This window comes from Acanthisitta chloris, unplaced genomic scaffold, assembly GCF_000695815.1.
Source record: "Acanthisitta chloris isolate BGI_N310 unplaced genomic scaffold, ASM69581v1 scaffold25625, whole genome shotgun sequence".
NCBI classification, from domain to species: Eukaryota; Metazoa; Chordata; class Aves; order Passeriformes; family Acanthisittidae; genus Acanthisitta; species Acanthisitta chloris.
Genome location: NW_008675804.1, coordinates 10656 through 34859, shown reverse-complemented (window position 1 = coordinate 34859; position 24204 = coordinate 10656). Strand labels below are relative to the sequence as shown.

Sequence of the window (24204 nt, the reverse complement as noted above, 5' to 3'; positions counted from 1 at the left end):
TGGGATGTGATGCAGGTAGACATGAATGACTGCACAGGATCAGCCAGATCCAAGCACAGGTTTAGTCATGCTGCTGATGCTAGAGCTGGTGGTGTCCTAAAAAGGGTGGAACTGCAGTCAACCCGCAGGGGAGATGGAAAGTCATGGGGCAAGGCAGAAAAATGAGCTCGAGGTCTGGGTAGGAAATGTCAGGAGTATTGCCTGCTGTCTCGTGGCAGGGGATTAAGGAGCCACTGGAGAATTCCTGTTGTGCTGTTCCAGGATCACCTTCTCAAAGTGCAAAATGTTTACTCTTAGTGTAAGGTTCATATTTGAGTTCCGTTGCTGTAATGTGTGTTAACCTGCTTGAGGGCAGAACCCATGGATGATCATCAACAGCAGGAAAATGCACAGTGTCTTCAGGTTCTTACCTTTCTTTCACTTTGGTTTCACCCTCCCAGCAACCTTTTCTGAGGGAAATTACAAATGCCCTGTTTGGTTTTCAGGCTTACTGTGTCTGCCAATAGCAGTCTGTCAGTTTGAGAGTGTCCAGTTGGTCCCCCAAATTTCCCAGGATAGAACTGAACTTTGAAATCATACTGGGGAAGAGGGATACATAGCAGCTCTGTTCCTGGCTGTAGCCCATGACTGTCGCTTTTTCTTCAGACCTCTTTTGTAATTCAATGCAAAGAACTTGTTAGGTGCAAAATACTATAAACATTAAATTGGAAGACCTCTCTGTCAAGCTCTCAGGTTTTCTTTTCACATGGAGCTGGTGGGAAAAGAAATTATTGTTAGGAAGAAGAACACTTAATAAGGATGCTTAAAAATGGAATGGTGCTTAAGAGGCTTTGTCAATAAGCAGTTTGAGGCCACGCTCTGAAGAACAGCTTGGACGTCCCAAAGGATCTTTACAGCTCTGCCAGTGAGTCTAATTACAGATAATACTGCTCTCGCCTAAGTCATGCCTCAGTTGGATCCTTCCATCAGTGAAGCTGCTGTGACAGTAGTGCTAATATTGCTTTTTGTAATTTAGTTAATTGACTGTGACATACACTGAAGTTACATATGTGTGGAATGAATAAATTGCTTCTCGTCTGATCAGATGGATCATAATAGTTTGTGGGTTTCTTTTTTTTTTTTTTTTAGGGATTATGTGAGGAGTGAGTTGGAATCAGGCTATGAAGGACCAATGTACTTGGAGCCTCTCTCTATGAATCGTTTCATGACTGCTTTAGTAGGTAAGTGCTTGAAATATTAAGGATGCAGGAGAAAGCTCTGCCTGATTCTCTTCACTGAAACCTGTGCATGTTTTTCCTCTTGGTTTCTCATTATTACTGTTAGTATCTGTGGTTCTTATTAACATGCAAGAGGCATGGGAGGATAGCTGTATCCTGCCTGACTTTTTCTGTGCCACTGATTACCAATACCCCCACACTTGCAGCTTTGATATATTTTCTAGGCCTGTTTGTCTTGCTCTGCTTCTATGTTACTCTCAGATTTGCAGTCTGATTCAGGACAACTGGATTGTCTATAATGATATTTATGTGGAAAGTCCTGTAGAAATTTCAATATTAACATGTATTTGTATTGGTTTTGTCAATTCAGGTATTGTACATGCATTAATCTTTATTGGCCTTATAGCTGAACACTGTCATTTTCTTAAACAAAGCTGGTGCAATATATTTGTGGGTGTGTGCATGGGACTACAGGATACTGGTTTGGTGTTTTATGGAGTCCCAGGGATATTTCTAATAAGAGGTAAGGGAATAACAAGTCAAAACGACGTTTTGATTAATGGCAGAGATGGCTTCTCTACCTAAAAATCCCAGATAAATCCCAAAGAATTGGACTGCCTAGACTGTTTTCTTACCCTCTGAACCTTGACTGGAAGAGAATAAATTCAGCGTTAAGGTTGCTACACCATACCATATGTTCTCCTGAGAGGATATTGAAACACACACACCATGTGTATTTTAAAATTAAGCCTGAGACAAGCTTGGAAGAAAAATCTTCTTTAATTCCTTTCCCTAAGATCTATGGTTTTCATCAGATTATTGACAGCCACGTACCGTTGGCAAAACTCAGCTGCTTTCTGTTTACTTGCAGCTGCTACTGGCACATAGAAATGAGTTTACTACTTTACAGTATGTTAGCTCTGCCAGAATATACACATCTCTTGTTTGCCTGCATCCCTACTTTCAAATGTGGCATTTGTCTTTGCTTTTAGTAGTTTTTATAGCAATAACATTGGTAATTTTCAAGGAAATAGTATTTAGATATAGTTTCTTCTCTCTTGTGAATTTCTAGATAGATTTTGCTGTCTTGTCAAATGACAGGAAAGTACAACTAAAGCTTTTTGCATGTTTCTATGAGAAAGTGTTTGTAATTAGTCCTCTGAATCGCCCTCAGGTGCAATGCAGGGCCCCATGGTAAAGCAGAATCCCTCAGAGAGCTTCTCAAAGCATCAGGCAGGCCTGGACAGGAGGAGATCAGGAGGAAATGTGTCATTTGGTAACACTCAGACAGCAACTGAACCGAGAGTCAAACCCACTGTGCTGCATCAGGATTAAAAATAAGTGAGAAAAACATAGTGTTTTCATCCAAGATAGGTTTGGGTTGTACTGAGTGTCAGACTAAAGTGTTCCCTTATTGTAATTGTGTGTACTAGCACATCTGTGTGTGTTGACACACTTAGTATCCCTATTTTTTGATCTTCCCTATTCTTGTAAAGCCAACTTGAAAGTGTCATTTTGGTCTTGATGGCAGGAGATCAGCTTTGGGGAAGACCTGTGAAAGTGAGCTATGAGGCTTGACATGCTTTGTATAAATACGAAATGTTTTGTCAGATTTGTTGCCCACAAGAGTGTTTATTCAGTGCAGTCTCAGGAGTGCACTGCACTGAGCAGTGTCATCTCTGCAGCACAATGAATGTACAGGTGCTTTGCTCCATCTTGTTCTCACATGTTCTGCCAGACTGCTGTGCTGCAGCACTGCTGACAAAGGCACTGAAGCAGGTGCATGAGGGAATAATGGTGCTACTGGTACAGCTCTGGTTCCTAAAAGTTCTGGTCAGCATTAAGGCGATGATGTACATTGCACCACCTGGTTCACAACTTTCATCTTTGTCAGTGCTTTTATTCATTAGTACTTTTTGAATGGGCTCTCATAGTCATTTCTTCCCCCTGCATCTAACTCAGTCTGGTGACTGTTGACTAGGGATAATAATACGTTCCCAAGTGCTGGGTGGAAGAAATGAATGTCTTTGGAGACAGCCCCTTGGATGACTTCTGCCAATTTGGGAGTGCATCAGTTGAGAACATTACAAAGCTACTCCATGGCGTTGGAAATGATGCTGCCATGAAGACTTGCTTCTTTTGTGCACAGTACTGGGGTTATATATTAACTTTAGGATACCCTGTTTTCCAAGTAACTGTCCATGATGTAGCCAAGGAGTTTGTTAACATGAGCTTTCTAGAGCTGTGAATGAAATAAAGACATTTCCCTACTCCAAGTGGCTTGTACAGTGGCTGTGCTGCATAGGCTTTCTTGATGCACATTTTCCATTAGCTTCCGAGCTGGGAGGCTTTGGCTACCTGTCAGCAGTGTTTAATGTATTTGGGGAGGTTTGGGGAAAGGAAAAGAATGGGCAGGAACTTAACACAATAGATTTCTTCCTTATTGCCTCATATCCCAGCAGAGGAAACTGGTTGGTGTCTTGCAGAGGGATTCCAGCCTTGAGTTCATTAGCTGTGTCTGGCAGTTTTCAGTCTGCAGCATTTCAGTTTACAGGGTGCAAACATTCACCTGGATTTGATAGTCTTAGCAGATAGCTAGTGTTAAAAACGTTTTATGATTTGATACAAGGTCCAGACTAATTTCTCTGGCTGATCCTGCTGTGTGATGTTAATGACCAACACTGTACAGCCCCACCCAGAGATAAACTGATTTACTGCAGAGAGAGATTGGCTGTTCTCAATGAAGGTGCTGCTACTGCGGTTCAAAATGGGAAGTACCATCACTAAAAGCGCCATTGGAGACATTCAGGCCCTTTCTGAAGAGGCTGAAAATTGACAAGGTGCACACTTCAGAAGGAGATAGGGACCTCCAGAGAAAGTGTTCCATGTATTTCTTTCAGTGGTGTGTACAGCTCTCCTTCCCATGGCAAGTAACTTTTGATGGGTGTTTAAACAAAAAAGAAGGGAGGTCAGAGTTGAGGAGGGGTGACTAACACTCACCACGTGGCTGTTGGAGGAAAGCAGATTTTGCTGTTTACTGAGATGAGACTGAACCCAGAGGTGCTGTTCTGTGATCAGAGAGCTCCAGAGGCATCCCAAGGAGCACTGGATTGTTTTACGTGATGCTGTCGCAGTATTTTATTCCAGATGACGACACTCCTACTAAATCCTGAAGAGCATATTGGATGCTGCTGTTTGTGTCCTCTGTGTGTGAAGCTGGGTTGCCTTAGTTACCATGAGTTGCAGAAATCCTTGCAAGCTGACTGCAGGGCTCCTGAATATTACAGCACAGCAGTGTGCTGGTGGTGTCTTAAATAGGGTTGTAGCAACGTGTGTGTGGGCAGAGAACAACAAAGCAGAGGGAGAATGCTTCAGAGCTGGAGTCTGCTGAACGTCTAAAAAGATGAGTAGAGTAACTTTCTCTGAGGCTTATAAGCCCCAGTGTGCTGATAGTGCCTTGCTGAGAGCAAGGGTGCTTGTGCTGAAAAGACATCAGCTAATTCAAAAATACTCCCAGCAAACTGACAGTAGGAATTCCACTTGAAAGAGGACAGTGTGAAGGAAGGAGAACTTTGTATGCTTAAGTAGTGGAGATTAGAGTTTGCTTTCAGCTCAGTTGCAGTTATTTTGAAAGCAGAAGTCTTCTCTAGGTAGGGAAGCCAAGCAGAATGAAAGCAAAACCTTTCTACTGCTGTTTCTCCTCTGGCAGCTTTCCTCCCCAACCCATCCAGAAGGGCTTACAAGGTCAGTGAGCTTATGTGAGCACATGGAGTTCGTGCTGACCTAGAGATGTTACCAGCCCTGATTTGGTTCCTGTGTTTTCCTAAGGCTAGCTCCTGGTTTCAGGGAGAGTTGGGAAATGCAAACATCAGTTGAGGTAGTTCCAAAACAGGGCAATGAGTGGGTTTAGTACCACATATTGTGGCTTTTGGCTATAAGCTAACAGAGATGGTGAAATAATATGCAGTAAACTTTTACCTTACTTCAAAACGAGGTCTTATCCCAGCAGTGTGCATTTCTAGGATCAAGGATACAACTTCCAGTGACTCTGATGGGAGCAGTTATGCTGGTGTCTGCTCTAGAAATACCACCCTCCATATCTCTTGAGTGTGGGGTAGATGTGCCCGTGTCCCTGCCATCTATTAAAGAGAATTTAGTTGTTAATTATCTGTCACTTGCAAGCTTCAGTGATAATTTTAAGCAACTGCCTCGGGGCATTATGAAATTATTGAAGTCTCAGCTGCTGACCTGGCTGTTCTCCTATTGCTGTTCTTGGCCAGTAATTCTTCTTGACAGTATAAATATTATTGCTCTAAAAGCCATTTGGGACCTTTGATTGCCTTTTTTTTTTTTTTCCCTTTTTTTTTTTTTTTTTTCTTCTTTTTTTTCTTTTTGTTTAAGTAGTATAGCTGAGCTTCAGGAAAGCTACTGCTGTGGATATGGATAGCGATGGGATTTCAGCTGAGCTGGGGATGGTGAGGAAAAAGAGGGATGACTTGTTGGGTTATCCTCTGTATGATTTATTCCTGGTACTTCATATTAATCTGATTCTGCATGTGTTTGGGGTTTACAGCTCACTAATCTGTGAAGTGAAAGCATGCACTGTGCACAGTTCGCAAAGGGTAACTTTGTGACCCAGCCAAAGCCACAGAGGAGCCTGGTTTCGTAACAGATATGTTCTAGTTAAAACCATCATAATATGCTGGATGTTGATAACTGTGTTCTGGAAAGATAACGTATTAAAATACGCTTTTTCCTGAAGGGGATAATCAGCTTGATTCTGAAATGCTGTGTCGCGTTTCCAGGGCAGCTGGTGGTGTGTACGCTCTGCTCCTGCGTCATGAAAACCAAGCAGATCTGGCTGTTCTCTGCGCACATGCTCCCTCTCCTGGCACGGCTCTGCCTCGTCCCGCTGGAAACCATCGTCATCATTAACAAATTCGCCATGATTTTCACTGGTTTGGAAGTTCTCTACTTTCTGGCATCAAATCTTCTGGTGCCTTATAACTTGGCAAAATCTGCATACAGAGAGCTTGTCCAGGTAAGACAGGGAATGTAACTTGCCTTGGCCTGAGCCTTTTTTGCAGGAAAGAAATAAAACAATACTTCAACTATCTTGTGCACCTGTGTGTACTAACTCATACTTTCTTAGCCAACTAAGTGTGCTCCTATCCATAGCATCTTCTCTTTTTAATTTATGATAGCTTTGTATGGCTGAGAAGTTAAGATATTAGCCTGAATTACACTGAGCCATGCCAGCTGAGCATGTCCACTTTGCTTGGATTTTGATTATTCCTTCCCAAATCCAGGCTAAAAGATAAGATTGTGGCAGAATGCAATTTATTTATGGCCTCATTAAGTGAGCAAAGTAATGCCTGTGCATTCATTATCATAGCTGTTCACTTCAAGAAGTGCTTTCTGTATGAAAAGTGTTGGTAATTGCAGTAGTGTTAAATAGTGAGCAACACTGAAGCTGATTTGGACTGTAATAATCACTGACTTAGTGACTTGTGACTTGCACAGTGATTTAGAAGGTCTGTGGCATTGCTGAGACCTTGAACAAAAGTTGGCTGAAACAGAGGAGACTGATCTGGCATGTGTCCATTTTGTTAATGCTTTAACATCTGATATGTGTTTAGTTGAAAAGATACATTCTCAGTGCTGCAGAAACATCACACCTCATATATGTGTATGCATCCTTCTGTATATTTCAGTATATAATGGTTGATGCTTGCTTGACTTTTGACTGATTCACTGTTTCAGCTATAGCCACTGGCTGCATTTTTTCAAACCAAGACACTGTTTTTTTGTCTTCTGCTCTTCAGTCAAGAAGCAGTCTGAAAACTAACTTGTTTGGCTCTTTCGAAGCTTTCTTAAAAAGTCCTATTTGTTGTCATGTCTGTCATATGCAAACAAAAACTTGGCAGCAGTAGGTGCCTGGTGTGCCAAGGTCTCAGCCTGTCATGTTGATCATTGCTGTCTGCTTATTTATTTTGTATATAGTTGGTCTTTAGAGCAGGATTGTCCTTCTTTGTACAGCACCTAGCATGGTCTGACCTTGTCCATTGGGTCACAGAATCCATTAGGTTGGAAAAAAGCTCTGAGATCAAGTCCAACTGTTAACGCAGCACCGCCAAGGCCACCAGTAAAACATATCCCTAAGTGTCACATTTAGTCTTTTAAATCCCTTCAGGGATGGTGACTCCACCACTTCCCTGGGCAGCTGTGCCAGTGCTTGACGACCCTTTCGGGACAGAAATTTTTCCAAATATCCAACCTAAACCTCCCCTGGCCTGTAGATTTGCTGATTAAAATCTAATTCAGGTTCTAACTGACAAAGCTTCATTATCCTTGTTTTCCAGTGAGAATAGGAAAATCATACTTACTGTTTATGAGATTGGTAACCTTTGGGGTAAATCAGTTGCAGATCTTTGTACAGCTCAAAGCCTTACATCAGGTTGGAACCAGCACTTCCATTTCACATGTGCATGAGTGGATGCACAGTTCAGCTTCCTGAAATAAAATTCAGGTTGGATGTGATTTTGAGACCTGTATCTATTTTTCATTGGACACTTTTGTTTAAAACACTTCAACATTTTATAAATGTTTTAACTGAAAACACATTCCAGGTTGAGGGGGGAAATAGTTGTTCCTTGCTGATTTTGTTTTGTTTGTCAGAATTGTAGTCTAAATATTGCTGCTCCCAAGTCTCCTCCTCATCCCTAGGATTGCTTCTCTCCCTCCTGCCCCACCCCAGTGTTTCAAGTCTTTCCAAGCCAGGCTGTATTACAGTGTTATAATCAGGAGAGAGAATTATTCCTTGTACTTGGCCTTTGGACACTGATCATACTCTCTCTCCTGACTTTTTATGCAGAGGGCATAAAGTTTCTTTCCACTGGGAGTACAGAAAAAGTGGCAGAAACTTTATGATGTGGCACTAGGTTTCTAAGAGTGTTGTATGCTGCTTTTCTAAATGCATGGTGTAGAAAGAGAGTTGGAATGAAAAATTGTGTGTGAGTAAGATATATAGGAAAACAGGCTTTTTTAAGAGGTTGTTGCTCTTTGCCTGTGCTCCTGAGACAGAGCAGAAAAAAGCATTGGCTGGTAGTGTGTTTGTGTAACTGGTTGCAACTCTGCTACAAATCAAGCTTAGTGTGCATATTACAGAGGAGGGTATTGCTGTTCTGTCTGGAATATTTTCCAGATTATATTTCTATCACTACAACTTTGTGCAGCAGTTTTCAGTGAGGCCTTCATCCTGGTGTTCATGAGTTCAATGCTATTTTAGACCAGATTTGATTGCAGTTTTGGTGAACACTGTTAGACACCAGGAGCGTTTCCTCAGACAGCCCTAACAGGTGGACCAAGGCAGCAATTTCTGTCTGTGTGTATATCAGACTGTGCCTAATGGTATGATTTAAAAGCAGGCCCAGAAGCTTGGCTGCCTGTTTACAGCAGAAGATGCCAGGAATGACTCATGGTCATGAATCTACATTATGAGCATAGCATGACCCTTTACTGATGTGGTGGAGCACTGTGCCAGGAGCTGCATAGGATTGCTTGCATTGGTCCCAGGCCAGGGGAGTCTCCCCAGGGCAGGTGCACTTCCTTCACAAGTCTGTGTGCAAAGCTAAGCACAGGAGCTTGGCACTGCATCCTTGCCAGCAGCATATTGCTGTCCATCAGTCCCAACACATACTGCAGCAGGTCCCGTAAGTGTAAGATCCCTCATGTTTGTCATGGAAGACTAAGTAGGCAGATTTTTTAGCATTTGCTGAAATTTGCTTGCCTTTGTGGCTTGTATGTCACTGTGGGAAGCAGGTGATGAGGAGTTAGTAGTTATGAGTGATTTCCTTTTGTATTAAGTCCAGCTAGGACTGCACTGTAACTTAGTTTTTGCAGTACAAAAGAAGTAATTTGAACTTCATAGTCTTCTGAACTAACCCTTCAGCATGAATTTCAAAACACTTGGTGGCTTGGGTACCTGTTCTTTCTGAGATACTTCAAGATAAAATGTCTGAAGTATTAAGTTTTTCCTTAAAAACAGGTCAGCAAAGCAGATTTACTGTGCTGGAGTGGTGTGGCTCATTTCAGTGTCTAGTGTGTGCAGTGACTTTGCTGTAGCTACAGAGAAAACAACATTGCTGTGACTTAAGCTGGGCCAAAGGGTCTGAGGGATTGGTATGAACTGGAGGCACAGTCCTCATCCCTCTGGCCTTGAACACTGACAGGGATGGGAGGTCCACAGTCTCTCTAGGCAACCTGTTCCAGTGCCTCAACACCTAAACTTATTAAAGAAATATTAAACATCATTGTCTGTCCTTTCATTATCAAATTCCAGGGGCTGTGACTCAACAACAAACTTCTTTTTTGTGTCTTGCCCAGGTGGTGGAGGTGTATGGTCTCCTGGCGTTGGGAATGTCTCTGTGGAACCAGCTGGTTGTCCCAGTGCTTTTCATGGTGTTTTGGCTTGTCTTATTTGCTCTTCAGATCTATTCCTATTTCAGCACACGGGACCAGCCTGCCTCCAGAGAGAGGCTCCTCTTCCTCTTCTTGACCAGGTAATTGACTAGTCTGCAGTAGCTGGTTTTGTGTCTGGACTGTCTTCTGTAAATGAATATTGATGTTTTTCCAGAGATATGTATATTGCACTTGGATACCCAACAAATATTTGTTCTTACTGCAGCAACCATGTATATAAACCCTGTTAAGCTTGTCCTTCAGAGGAATGAATCCCATTCAGAACACTCAACATGAGTAGAACTGTGAATTCCCAAAGAAAGCAAAATTGTTCTTTGAGGAGGGAAGAGATATAATTAGAGCTCGGGTCCACATGTGTAAAGATTGGAAAGATACCAAATTCCTAAAAGCTTTGTAAAAACTTACAAGTTTTATAGGTTTTAAAGTTTTATAAAGGGTAAAGGTTATAAGATAAAGGAGAGAGGCCTGTGGTGATGCTGCTACTGAAAGGCAACATTTGAGGGATTCTCCTGGCTGGAACCTCTGTACTTTCCTGTCTTCACACACAAAAGGGAGCAGGAGTGTAGGGCAGAGGGGAGCTGGGAGTGTTGCAGGAGCTGAGTTAGGCAAATAATGTTATATCTATAGTGTTGTACTGGGAAGGAGAGAAAAGAGTTAACAGTTGTCTGAACACATGCACAGGTAACATAGGACATAGTCTTCAGGGACCAAACATCCTTAGTTCTGCTCTGAGTAGTAACTTGTTCATCACTACAGTTTTTCCATTCAGATTTTCCAATTGCTGAGCTTATTTCTGCCTCCCTGTGTGTATCTGTCTATGGTGCCACAGTGTAAGCTGTCAAAATTAGTTACCATTTAGGAGAAATGCCAAGGATTTTATTGCATATAGTATTGAAATTGCTGACAGCGTCACACTGCATTATGCAAAGGCACGGACATGTTACCTGGTTGTTAACTAAACGGTTGTTGCCTGAAGTTTTTCTTCCTGTTCATCTCTGCTGCAGTGTTAATTTTGTTCCAATAGAGTACTGCACTTAGCAGAGGTGGGGGAAAAAATCCTTTTCCTTGTGAGCTTATTCCTACACCAGATGGTTATGCTTCTCCTGTCTGCGGCAGAACAGGGAACTTGCTTTGCAGACTTGCATGAATGATCTATGAGTGAAGAAATACCAGTTGACCTCTGAAGTTCTCCCTGCAACTGGAAAAATACAGAGCAACTCTGTAAATGTTCTCAGTGTTCTCAGCTCTGTCACAGTGGAAAAATTGTAAACACTTACTCATCTCAAGAACATGAACTCCAGTAGTGCCACCAACAGTCTCTGCCCCCTTAGGAGGGAGCCGAAGTACCTTGTCAGGTCAGGTAGCAATGTGGTCCTGGCTGTTTAACAAAGTGGAAGAAAAGATGTGCTTTTCCATGAAAGTGAGGGAATTCTGCATCTGTGCCCTGTAAGTGTAATGATTGCTTAAAACAGTGAGGCTGGAATTCAGGTGAGAGCATTTGGGATGTGCACAACAGCTGTGTCTGACTTTCATAAGGTCAGAGGCTGTACTGGGTCAGACCAGATACCAATCTTGCCTGGTATCCAGTTTCTGGCAGAGCCTGTAAATGGGTACCTGGAAGGACACCCACACATAATGTGACAAACAGGACACTTCCTAGTACTCATCCAATCCCATATCCAGCTTCAGCTGTCAGGCTGCATTAGCTAGATGTGGTTAATAACTACCTCAGTAACCCTCAAAAAACTTCCATCAGTTTGTGCTTTCTGCCCTTTAACCCATGTACACTTGATTAATTTGAAAGATCCTGAGGCAAAAGGTTTCATAGCTTAGCTTGGTCTGTATGATGAAAAATCCATTTGAGTTGTTTGAATCCTTATAGTTTCATTCAGTTCCCATCATTTCATGTGTTGGGGAGGAGACAGGGAGACCAAACCATTTTCTTTAAAACTGAGAGCAGCCTAAGGCTGTTCTGGGAAGCTCTTGTTGCCTGTTTGCTCTTTAAAACTGTTCTGTACCTTTCATTGTCCTTGTTGTTCCTCTCAGAATCTTTTCCATGGCTTTGTAACTGGTGTGAATTTTGAGAAGCCATGAAGAGTTCAGCTCTTTGGGACAATTTATAAACTTTTGCTTGACACATAAACATAGTAAAGCTCTCCAGGCTTCTCTTTGAGCTCATAAGCTCCTCTGGGACTGTTGCATAGTAGATCATCTGGAAATAAGTTTAAGAATAGAGTCCTGAAACTACTCTGACAAAAAGGCATTGGACATCAGCCAGGAAAGCCAGAATTCTTGATTTCTGATAATTTATTTTAAAGCAAAACTTAAAGTTCCTCAAATATCCTACAGAAATATCTGCTTTAAATCCTGTGTTTCTCCTGACCTTGACCTGCAGGAACATTTAAAAGCTTTTCCAACCCCCCTTGCCTTGCTAAACAGAATTTGGAGGTTTACCAGAAGCATTGTAAATAGTATATGTAAACACATCAACATTTTCTGCTGTGAATTGCTTTCAAAAGAGGTTTCTGGTTTAAGTAGTCACTAAAAGAGACAAAATGTGAATGTCTCTTGGATGATCTTTGTTCATTTTTGAAGCATATGCTTCCTCAAAACTCTGTGGTCAGAGCACTGACCTACTGCACTTGTCAGATGGTTCATTAAGCATGTTTTTGACCATGGTCATAGCTCTCATAAGATTGTGCTGAGGAATGAATGAAGATTTTTTAATTTTTATTTTTCAAATGAACGAAGGTGTCAGTGTATACCTTGGATTATGTATGTAAGAATTTTTACATCTGTGTAATCCCTGGCTGACAGCTGTGTCTTTACCTGGCATTGGTGCACACAGTGCACTGCATCCCCCTTGCCATGGCAGTACAGTGTTTTGGGACCCAAAACTCTGAGCCTTGGGCTGCTCCAAATATCCCGGTGCCAGGACTGGTGGAAGAGCAGCCTGAAGGTGAGGGAGCTGAAGTGATGCAGCTGTTCTCAGCATTGCCAGATGTAGTCTGGGGTCTCAATCTTTGCGACTCCACTGGTGGAGCAAAAGAGGGGAAGAAGCTGCTGAGGGAGAGTATTCACTGTCTTATTCTGCTGCTTCTGGCTCAGCCCTTTGAAATACAGGTGTTGCCTGCTGGAACCTGATGTGAACACTGCCAAAAAAGCCCCCAGTCTCCCAACAGGATTGATTAGTTTGCTGTTTGTTTGCATTATCCTGGGTACAAGGGGAACGTGCCTTAGTGAACCCATCTGCTTTAGCTGAGTGTTTGTGGGGCTGGCTGCAATGTCAGCAGGTGTGCTGGGTGCGTGGTGGCCGTGGAATTGCCTGTGGCTCCCAACGCCAGCAGGACAGTGCCACCGTGTGGCACCGAGCTGGGGGCACCGCAGGGATGGTGCAGCTCAGCTGGAGCTGCGATGAGCTTATGACTTGGAAAGCAGTAATGGAATACATCTCATCTTTTTTCTTTTATCAAAGGGTTTAATGCCGGTGTGGAGCTTGTAATATTTTCCTTAAACCCATCCAATTTTGCCTTAAAACCAACTTGTGCAGTTAACAGGACAAGAGGAGAGCTCATCACATTGCTTTTAATTGATCAACCTTTTCTTTTTGTCTCTTTTTCCCACTCTCCTCCCAGTATTGCCGAATGCTGTAGCACTCCCTACTCGCTGCTGGGCTTGGTCTTCACAGTCTCTTTTGTGGCTCTGGGAGTTTTGACTCTCTGCAAGTTTTACTTGCAGGGTTACCGAGCATTCATGAATGATCCTGCCATGAACAGGTAACTGCTTCGTTGTACCTAGGGTCTATAAAGGAAAAAAAAAGAGATTCATACAGAATTATACAAGTGGCATTGCAGTTTTTTAACTTTTGAACTCTTGGGTATCCTTGACAGGCTTTTTGTATGCCAATCTGTGTGTGCATTCAAAGGCTTTAAGGTGAAAATACTTGTCACAGACTATTTGGGAGGTGGTTCATTTCTGTAACAGATTCGGGGCTGCTAGTTGAGATTTAGACTTGCACAGTTTGATTGTCTTAATGATTTCGTTTTCATGAGTCACTGAAAAACGTTGACATGCTTGTATAATGTAAACACTTCATATTTCCCTTTCCTCCTCTGCCCTCTAGCCATGTATGAAGCATTACTAATCGATGAGGCTTAAAACACAGCACTGTATGAATTGCTTGTAAATTACTCTGGGAAAGAGCCAAAATACAGATACTGCCTGTTCCAACTTATCTGATATGAAATTGGCATCTTAGATCTGGCAATGCCTTTCTCAGTTACTCCAGCCCTTAACTCTATAGAAAGTTCAGATCATATGCAAAAAAAAGGTACATTTTGGATTTCAAGAGGTAGAAGCAAAAATGGTATAAATTGGGGCTGCCCAGGAGTAGCATCTTTTGGTTATATGTCATTAACTGTGTCAAATAGTGATTTCAATTGGTGATCCTCAGAGGTAGTAAAGTCAGTCTGATGTTCCAAGCCAAAAAGAAGAGGACAGCTGGATTTTGTGGTGTCTGAGGTGGATGTAAGCCCACACACTGCTAGTCAGGACCCGGTTCTGAAATCTGCTAATTCCTAACCCCAGCACTTCAGTGTTTCTGAAAACTTCCCTCTCTGGTTAAAGCCTTAGCAGGGACATCAGTGAAACCTAAAACCAGTGACGTTTGAAAGGCTGTGATAGAAACAGGAGCTTATTTCCTGGTGTTTCTAGATGTACTTTTGAACCAGATGTGATTGTTTGTCCCTTTGACTGTGTTGATCTGCAGGGGAATGACAGAAGGAGTCACCCTCCTGATCCTGGCTGTGCAGACAGGTTTGATTGAGCTCCAAGTTGTGCATCGGGCGTTCCTGCTCAGTATTATTCTTTTCATTGTGGTGGCATCCATACTTCAGTCCATGCTGGAAATTGCTGATCCCATTGTCTTGGCATTGGGCGCCTCGAGGGACAAGTAAGAGACTATTTTCCTAAACTGAAAGTTACTCAATGCTCTTTTAGGAGGTGATAAACTAGTAATTGATGGCTTTTAGTAGCTTGTAAAGTTACCCTGTTTTTTCTGTATGCTGTTTTCATTTCTAGTCTTATATTCTGTAGCTTTTCCCTCTCTCTCTTACTACCTCAAGGACACACACTAATAGTTTTCTCCGTGCTCTGTGCTGGCAAACATGGAGGGACTTTGGTCAGCTGCTCCTGCTCAGGACTGTGTCCATCCAGACTGTGCGAGACCACACTGCCCTGCAGCTGTGTCTGCCCACTCCCTGTGTAACACTGCTCACTGGTTACTCTCCTTAGCAAGAGTGTCAGTGTGCTGTGGTCTCAGTTAAGCAAATCCAGGACTGTGCTCTCCCCACCCACACTCCATTGTGTGGATTTGCAGAATTGTTTTTCCTAACCTCCTCTGCAGCTGGGTGGGTTTCCCTCTAAAGCAGTGGTCTCACACAGCTGTGGAGGGTGGGAAGTTTCTAGGAGTGACCTTGTGTTAGATACTGTAAAACCTATTTTTTTTTTTTTGGTGAGGCTGTGATCCCAAAATGATAGGGTTTACTGGCACAAAGAAAGAGGTGGAAGGTTTTCATTAGTGTCCCACATGTTCTGATCATGTGGGATTGTTCAGTTTAATTTGTGTTTTGGAGAGCTGGATTGGTGGTATCTGGTGTTCTCTGTTTGTATCCTTGTTAATTGTTCTTGTCTTTTCCCTTTCTGTAATCTGTAAGTGAAGAAATGAACAGCAAAGGTTTGTTTATGTGTAGAGAGTTTGTTTAGCTTAGAGGCTACTTGTAGCCAGTGTGTTGTGCCTGCAGCAACCTTAGCTTCCAATATAGCAACAGAGGAAAAGGGAGTAGAGCCAGGATATGAGCATCAGCCCAGCTTAAACAAGCAGTCTGTGGTGACAGTGAGTTTTAACCCCTCTGCCAAATCTCCCAGGCAGTTCTAAATCAGCTAGGATCAGGATAAATTCCACTTCAGCTCTCCTTTTCTCCCTCACCCACAGACACAGGATTGCAAACCTTCCAGTAGAGCTCTGATGTTTCTTCAGACTGTATTAAATGAAGCAGTTTGTGCTGCTGTCCTGTCCCCCCAGTACTTTCACTTTGTCTGTACCTCATTTCCGGAGCTAAATGAGGTTAAAATCCAACCTGAGGAACAAGTAGAGGTAGTACAGTAAATTACTGGAGGTATTCTGAAAGCCTTCACAAATGGGTGAGTGTAAAAAGATTGATGGTGTGGTTAGGTTGGGGAGGAGATTAGGAAGAAGTAAATGGCAAGAGCAGCGTAAGGACTGGCAGAGATGAATGTTCAGCTCCTGCTGCATTTCTTTTGTCATCCTTGAGTTGGGGAATGTACTTTTAAAGGCAGCAAGGTTAAAGCTTGTGATGAAAGGAAATAGCTCTGCCCCACATATATTAGCAAAAAGATGCATAAGAGCTGCAAGAATTATATAATTGTTTATTTAGAGAACTGTACAAACAGTTACATGTTTAATAATTTATTTTAATGGGCTTTCATCTGAAACATTCAGTATCTCTGGTACTTCATTTGTCTAACCACTGACTTGATCCATTATGGCAATTACTGTAGGTGAAATTTTGTCCATAATCTTTGTCTTTTGATTGAAAACAGCAAAGGTCAGACGAGAGGGAACTTTCCATAGCTGTCGTGGGCCTGTGTGCAAGCTGGGAATGAGACTGTGCCCAAGTGAAATAGAAACTCCTTTCAACAAGTTAAAGCCTTGAGCAAACATCTGACGTGCCTACATCCAGCAGTCAGCTATTCTTATTGCAGGGCTCGAATCTGACTTGAAAAATAAAACCCTATTGTGTTGTTTGCAGGAGCCTGTGGAAGCACTTCCGAGCTGTCAGCCTCTGTCTGTTCTTACTCGTGTTCCCTGCGTACATGGCCTACATGATTTGTCAGTTTTTCCACATGGATTTCTGGCTGCTGATCATTATCTCCAGCAGTATTCTAACCTCTCTTCAGGTAAGAACATTAGCCCTGTGAAGCCCTGCATTAACTGTGATCCTCTTACTCTAAGGGGGGATGACGAGAAAAGAACAGAGATGATAGAAGGGCAGAATTGCAAGAGAGGATATAAAATGTCTTTCTTTATCCTGTATCTAAGGCTAAGGAACTCTTGGGGCAGGCTGAGAACAGAGGTGAATGGAAGTCTATTCCAAGTGTAAAGCCAGAAAGCTTCTGAGGGTGTAACTATCATAGTAAAAAGGTTTTTTCCCAGAGTACTCATGTATGGGTTGTTACTTAGCTATAGCTCTCTGAAAGCAATTTGATGTTCAAAACACAGTAGTGTAAATACAGGAAATGTTTTGTACTATGAGTAGTTGTTATAACTTGAGTTTTTAATTATTAAATCTATAAAATTGCCCCTCATGATGCTCAGCACTTTTGTTTAATCAACTCAGCTGTGTTCTGCATCAGGGAAGCACAGAAGGGAAAGTACTTGAGAGCAAGCTTAAATGTTCTGCATGAAAGTGACTTTTTTTTGTCAGAAAGTTCAGCAACAATTTTACTACTTTGGGGCTTGCCTGCCCTCTGTCCACTTTGGGGGTGATGTGTGGACAGAGCTTGATGTGCCATGCTGAACAACTCTAGCTCCAGTTCAGAACTGAATGCTGACTTCATGGTCTTGCACTGTGTTACAGGTGCTCGGGACACTCTTCATTTATGTTTTGTTTATGGTGGAGGAGTTCAGGAAAGAACCAGTGGAAAACATGGATGATGTGATTTATTACGTAAACGGCACTTACCGACTGCTGGAGTTCCTGGTCGCGCTGTGCGTGGTGGCGTACGGCGTCTCCGAGACCATCTTTGGGGAGTGGACTGTGATGGGCTCTGTCATCATCTTCATCCACTCCTATTACAACGTGTGGCTGAGGGCACAGCTGGGCTGGAAAAGTTTCCTTCTTCGCAGAGACGCTGTGAATAAGATCAAATCGCTACCCGTGGCCACCAAAGAGCAGTTGGAGCAACACAATGATATCTGTGCCATCTGCTACCAGGTAAGAATGGAAGTGTCCAGTGATTGGCTTGAATTAAAATCTCTTCAGACTGTCGAGTTCAGTCTGCAACTAGTAAAACAGTTACTTGAGCTACGTTTGATGAATAATACTGTGCTCAGTAAGTTACTGGAATTACCCAGTTTTCTGCTTTGTGTAAGTTGGGTTGGAATGCTGTTACTGAGATAGTTTTATGAATGGATAGCTTGGATGTGTTTAAACTGTCACTTGTTTTTCTCCAGTTACACAACAAACTGTGTCTTTGAGCTGCTTTGACACCTCTCATGTTTGGCTTGAGCTGGTCTCAGTAATAGCAGCAAACGTGCCCTTTCTGCATTAGTGGAAGATTTTGTTAATGAAAGATAATGTGTCCTCAGTAGCTGATTTGTTATTGTTCTGTAGAAGCAGCTCAGTCTCTCCAGACATCACTGCTTCATGTGCTATGTCAGTTTTGTAACAGAAACCTAATTAGCAAAAGGTTAAGGGTCTTGCTGACATAACCCAGCAGATGTAGGGACCTTAGACATTAACACTGAAAGTAATATATTTATCACACTTCTAGCTCCAGAGTCTCTTAACTCTTGGATAGAAATTGTAGTTGTGTGACAGTGAAAGAATTGCAGTAAGATTAGGGGTGTGCAGTTAGAGTGCAATTGGATTGACTCCAAACCTGATATAAATTCTCTGAAGAGTAAAACTGCCAGATTGAATGACTTTTATGACTTGTGTGTTTTTAAACACCAGACTAGTACCACGTGGGTCTCAGCTGACAGAGTTCAGGGTGTTACTTCATTTCTGGTGTGTTGTTGTTATGTGTTGTATCTACAAGTGTCCTGTTTTGACTTGCACAATTGTTTCTTGAGCCAACTAACCCTGTGACTCTCATCCTGAAAAGGTTGTATTTAATATTACTATATAAACAAAGGTTTTTTTGCCTAATTTCTAATGCCTATAATACAAAAATCCAGACCCAGTATGTGTTGGAATTGTATGTGTATCATAGAATCATTAAGGTCGGAAAAGACATCTCAGATCATCACATCCAACCTGTGACCCATCACTGCCTTGTCAACTAGACTGCCATGTCCAGTCATTTCCTGAACACCTCCAGGGTTGGTGACTCCACCACCTCCCTGGACAGTCTGTTCCAATGCCTGACCATCCTTCCAGTGAAGAAATTCTTCCACATGTCCAACCTGACCCTGCCCTGGTGCAGCTTGAGACCATTTCCTCTTGTCCTGTCGCTAGTTGCTTGGGAGAAGAGCCTGACCCCCACCTGGCTACAGGCTCCTTTCAGGGAGTTGTAGAGAGTGATAAGGTCTCCCCTGAGGCTCCTTTTGTCCAGGCTGAGCCCCCACAGCTACTCCTCTTACGGAGGCTTGTTGGTGTCAAGGAAGGAACATTCTCTGCCTTGCCTGTGGACTGCTTCTGACTGCTCTGTGGCTGGTGTACTCATTAGATATGTGAGCTGAGAGGAAAAGAATGGGATGACAAATAACATCTTTCTTTTTTTGTGCCTTTCAGGATATGAAAACTGCTGTAATCACACCATGTAGCCATTTTTTTCATGCGGGTTGTCTTAAAAAATGGCTGTATGTGCAAGAAACCTGCCCTCTGTGCCACTGCCAACTGAAGAGCCCTTCACAGATACCAGGACTGGGACCAGAGCCAGTGCAGCAGCCAAATCCTAGCGCAGAGCGAAACACCAGGCCTGGAGATGCAGCTGAGCCTCCTGGTGTTGACTGTGACAATAGGCCAAGTGTGAGAGACAGCCCGAGCAGGGACAAGGGACAGGCTGCTGATGGACACGACAGCCCGGAGGCCTCTGCCCATCCGGGAGGGTCTCACAGCATGGACAGTGACACAGGCCCCTGTGAGACCAGCCAGGGAGCAGCTTGTGCTGCAGAACTGCTTGCAGCCCCAGAGGGGTGTCCTGCCCAAGATCTGGGCATTTGTGTCCAGCTCTGAGGTGACTGAGGATGACGCGGGAGCAAACACATTTCAGAGATCCACGTTTGACTCAGAAGAAAACCAGTCCTTCCACAGCTGTGAAAGAAGTGTAGCTATTAAAGCTGGTCAAAAATGTAATCTCCCATGCTGATTTTTATGGGCTGCTTGGTAGTGGTAACTCCAGTGAGATGTAGTAGAGATGACTCCAGAAGCTCTCTGAACTGTGGGCATAGGAAGGATGTCTGGCAATAAATTGCAGTGAGAGTGTTTTCAAGACGTAGGTGAGGGGTGAGAGGAGCGAGAGGTCTGTGAGAGGCTGTAGCCAGACAGACACAACCCTGGTTTGGTTTTGGTCTGGAAGAGGGTGTTGCATACAGCCATGTCCCAGGGTCCTGAGGTTAAAGGCCATGAGTTGCCAGTCTCTGACGTGCAGCTTTGATTGCTGACAGCATTTTTTTATGGCACGTGAGCAAAAATCAACAGATGTAACAGCAGTGATTGTACCAAAAGATGGAAGCACTCTTAATACGTCCTGTGTATGCTTTGGGTGTTCTTGGTGGGGCAGTTGCATTTGAATTCATGTAATCTATAGTGACTCTTGACTTTTATGATGGAGTCGTCAATATTTTGATGTATATGAAACTTTTGCTAACCATGGGCACAGTCTGGGCTGCATGAAGTAAACTAAAGCTCTAATGAACACTTTGATCTCTGCTACCATGTGTGGGAGGAAAGTGGGATGAGTTTTAGGGCACGGATAGAGTCCTTGCAGTACTGTGCTGTGTAATGTTTAATCCTTGCAGCTGAATTAAAACAGTATTAAACTCTGGCGATATTTGCACTTTGGGAATGAGTACATTATTGTGTATGATCAGACTCCGCAAATGCCACTTTTAAAGCTGTTAATAGGTTTGCACCTTTTTTTTTCATTGACAAGGACATGTCCATACTTAAATTTTTACATTCATCATGGCTTCAAGTAGGACAAGGGACTGGGGTGGGGGCATAGGTGGGAGTAGGGGGCAGGCAATTTTTTTATGTGAATTTTGATATGAAGAGAAATTAGTCACTTATTTATACGATAGGCTTGACTCAAGTGTTTTTCAAAGTCGGTATTCCTAATGTGAAATGTGATACTATTTTATTTTTAGTAGTAAATTTGGATGTAGACTGACAGACATAGCTGAATGTCTTAATAAATTACATTTGAAGATTTTTACACCTGGTTATGTGATTCTTGCACCTAAATTCCATGAGTTAAGTTATGTGTTGAGAGGCTGTTTTGCAGTAGTAGCCTCTGATCAGTGGAACTCCCTGTGCATGTGCTCTCCCCCATTTCCATTTCAGTGCTGTGTGTCCTGGTGGTACCTCTGGACCTCCCCTGGTTCTTCCCACCAGCTCTTGGGCAGTGGAGAACACGAAGGTACATTGGCTCCTGGAGGCTGTGCCTGCACTACCAAGCCCCAAACAGACCCCAAACCTATTTCCTTCTCACCTGACAGGATGGGAACATCAGTTGCACTATCCTCTGATTCTCTATCTCAATTCTGTTTTCTTGCATTGGAAATTTGGATGTACTATATGTTTCACTGATCATTCCAAAGCTCTAATTAACAGCTCAGTGTGTTTGGGGAAGAGAAAAATAAGTGTTGAGAAATTTTTCGTGAACTCTTCACTCCTATCAATGAGTGGTCTGAATCCTGCTCTTCATACCTGCATTTCTGTGGAACTGAATCTTTCTCAAAAAGATGTTTTGTATGTGTCCAAGCTTTAAATCTCAATAATTTAGGCTGTTTTCATTCCAGCCACACTTAGAAGTGTGTGGAGGCAGGAAATGGGGGTTTTTCTGGGCATAACTGTTGTGGGATGCTCCTTAGTATGGTGGTACAACAACTTTCCCTCAATTCCAGAATGAGGTTTTGAGGGATACCCTACTAAACTCAGCTTGCTGTCCCTGGATGTGGAAAAATGATCCCAGAAGCTCATCACACTAGTGATGGGAAACTTTTCCTTTGTATAAGATCACCTCCCTTCCATGGTAGGGAACAAGTGACTGGGAAGAGATAGAAGAGCCAGGCTTGGTCAGTCCTTGTGGGAGGGAGTTTGGAGAGGGTTGTGAGTGCTACATGGATACCTACAGGGAAGGGACAGGAACTTGTGCTCACCTGCAGTATCACATGAGGTGATAGGCAGGGCAGAAAGGCATCACAGGCATCATCAACTCCAGTTCATTGCTACCCCACACTCACATCATCATGTTCATAAACACAGGCAGTGGTGTTGAAAAAGTAACAAAACCCCAAGGTTTGCCTTCACTGCTTATGCCGAGAAGCTTTTTCTCAGCCTGACAGATTTCTTGGCAATGAATCTTTTAATTTATAACCTAAACTAATTGGTAATGTGAAAGCTATAGGACAGGACTATGGATTTACAGCACCATCACTAAATGCACCTGGAGACTGCTCGTTGTGAAACAACAGGCCACACAAACACACTCTGCCAGCACTGCAAGTTGGAAACACAGATGTGGCACTGGGAAGGAGCCTGACAGACCAGGAAGGTAGGTGCTTTTAGGAGAAACGATGCTGCATATTCCCAGTGGAGTGAAGCAGAAGCAACTCTTGCGTTCAGGAGAAGGTGGAAGATGTGGAGGCTCAGACAGCCTTAGAGTCCTGCATCCTGGCAAGAGGTGTGTGGTGGGATGAGAACAGCTGTGGTGCACTGTTTGTGCTGCAAGGAGGGTATTTTAAAGAGGGAGAGAAGAGGAAGGAGAGGAGAGAGGTTTGTTCATAGGGACAAGGCTGTTCTTCAAAGATGGAAATTACCTTCCTTAGGTGCCAACACCATTACAAAGAGTTCTAGGCAGAATGAACTGGTTGGTAAAAGCTGCTGGACTAGAAAGTTTAACAGAGGTGATGTGTGTGTTTTCGTTTTTTGCCTCACTTCTGGTTTTTGGCAGCTCACAAATGCTGAGAGAATACCATGTGCTGAAAACTAGGGACAGTGAGCTCTAGAAGGAACTTTAAAATCAGCCTGCAAGGAATAGGGGTGGGTGGGAAATAAATACTGATAAGCCAAGCAGGCCATATCTTGCAGGTCAGGAAGTTCAGGGATGAAGTGAAAACTGCCAAAACTCAGGCCAAGTTAGTTCTTACAGAAGAAATAAACTTGAAGAGGAACAGGAGGAAGAGGGGGAAGCTGCTCTGGGGGAGCAGGGAGGTAAGGAATGAAATGAACTGTCTGTCTCAATGTCTGTAGAGTATCTGGGTGAACACTCCTGACCTCTGAGCTCTGCCTGGTGCAGAACTCCCTCTTGGACACTGCTTTAAGTTGATTTTCTCGGCAGCTGTGTATGAGTGAATGGGAAAAAAATGCTTTTTGAGTGTTTATGATCAGGGTGTAACTGTAGGCTGAGGCTGGAAACCGTTTTCATGTGGACTCATGATGGTGGTGTGATTGATGAACATTTGGACTCCAAAAGATGCTTCCAGCTAGGTGATATAATGGGAACAGTTGGGAATTTTATGGCTGGTTGGGTTTTTGTTGGAAATAGGATCACATGGTGTGGTGGTGTGTGTCTAGTCAGTCCTATCAGGTATCCCAGCACTGCTGATTCACTGAGTCCATTGCTCTGAGCTAAGGGGAAGGTGTTACATGAGGTGAGGTGACTCCATGAGAAGAGCAGACAAGTCTGTGTTGAGGAGTTTGATTTGAAAACCTTGGTTTGAACTGCATTGCTCTCAGCTCCCTTGGCTTTTGGTGGTTTTGCAACAGAGAAATCTATTTCCTTCCTCATTCCTAGTGAAACACTTCATTTTATGCCAAGGCCGAGAGTTCTTGAAATGCACAAAGTTTTCCAGCGTGGGAAAATCTCTTCATTCAGAATCCTCTTTTTCCTGATTAAATTCAATTTCGAAGCTGTCTCAATCTTTTTCTAATATAGACCAAAATTTGGGCTTAAACTATCTGCATGTTTGAGAACAGATTTGTATGTTTTTCCTGGCAGGGCCAGGTGAGGAGTTTGAATTCAGTTGGTTCAAAATTTGAATTATCTCTGACAAATAAACACAAAAACATTTATATCAGTGTCTAAAAAACCAAACCACTTTTGGGGGGAGCTGGCTGTTTGAAGCCTGTTATGCTGTTGGGAAGCAATCAGAATGAAAGTAACCAAATGGGAGTGAATCTGATGTTACTGGATTTCGTTTGGGTCAGAAGAGCAAAGGGCAGAAAACACTTGGTGGCACAGCATGGTGATCACAGGGTTGGAAGGTCTTGAGTAGGAGCAATGCATGGACTGCTGTGGGTTTACACTGCTCTGAGGAGCTGTGGAAGCAACCAGGGGATTGGTGCTGGCTTTTTTCCTTCCCCATGTTAAATTTGTATGAAGTGACCTTTAATTTTTCAGCTTCTCAGTCTCTGCAGTGCCTGGAGCTGTTGCTTTAGCTAAGTCTGTCCAGTAAGGATTGCTCATCCCAAGCCTGTGATGTTGCCCACAACAACATTTGTGGGAAAGATTGACAAATACATTTCCCTACTAATCT

General features: G+C 43.0%; 1 protein-coding gene across 1 annotated transcript; it reads left to right on the top strand.

The window, feature by feature from the left end:
• Positions 1–1128: 1128 nt before the first annotated feature.
• Positions 1129–20877, top strand: RNF145 (ring finger protein 145; the record flags this gene model as incomplete). Its single annotated transcript, XM_009075900.1, has 9 exons — positions 1129–1220; positions 6023–6258; positions 9603–9778; positions 13334–13474; positions 14467–14649; positions 16529–16676; positions 17357–17713; positions 19235–19679; positions 19718–20877. Coding segments are annotated over 8 exons (1777 nt in total), but the record flags the coding sequence as incomplete, so codon positions are not given.
• Between the last annotated feature and the right edge of the window lie 3327 nt (positions 20878–24204).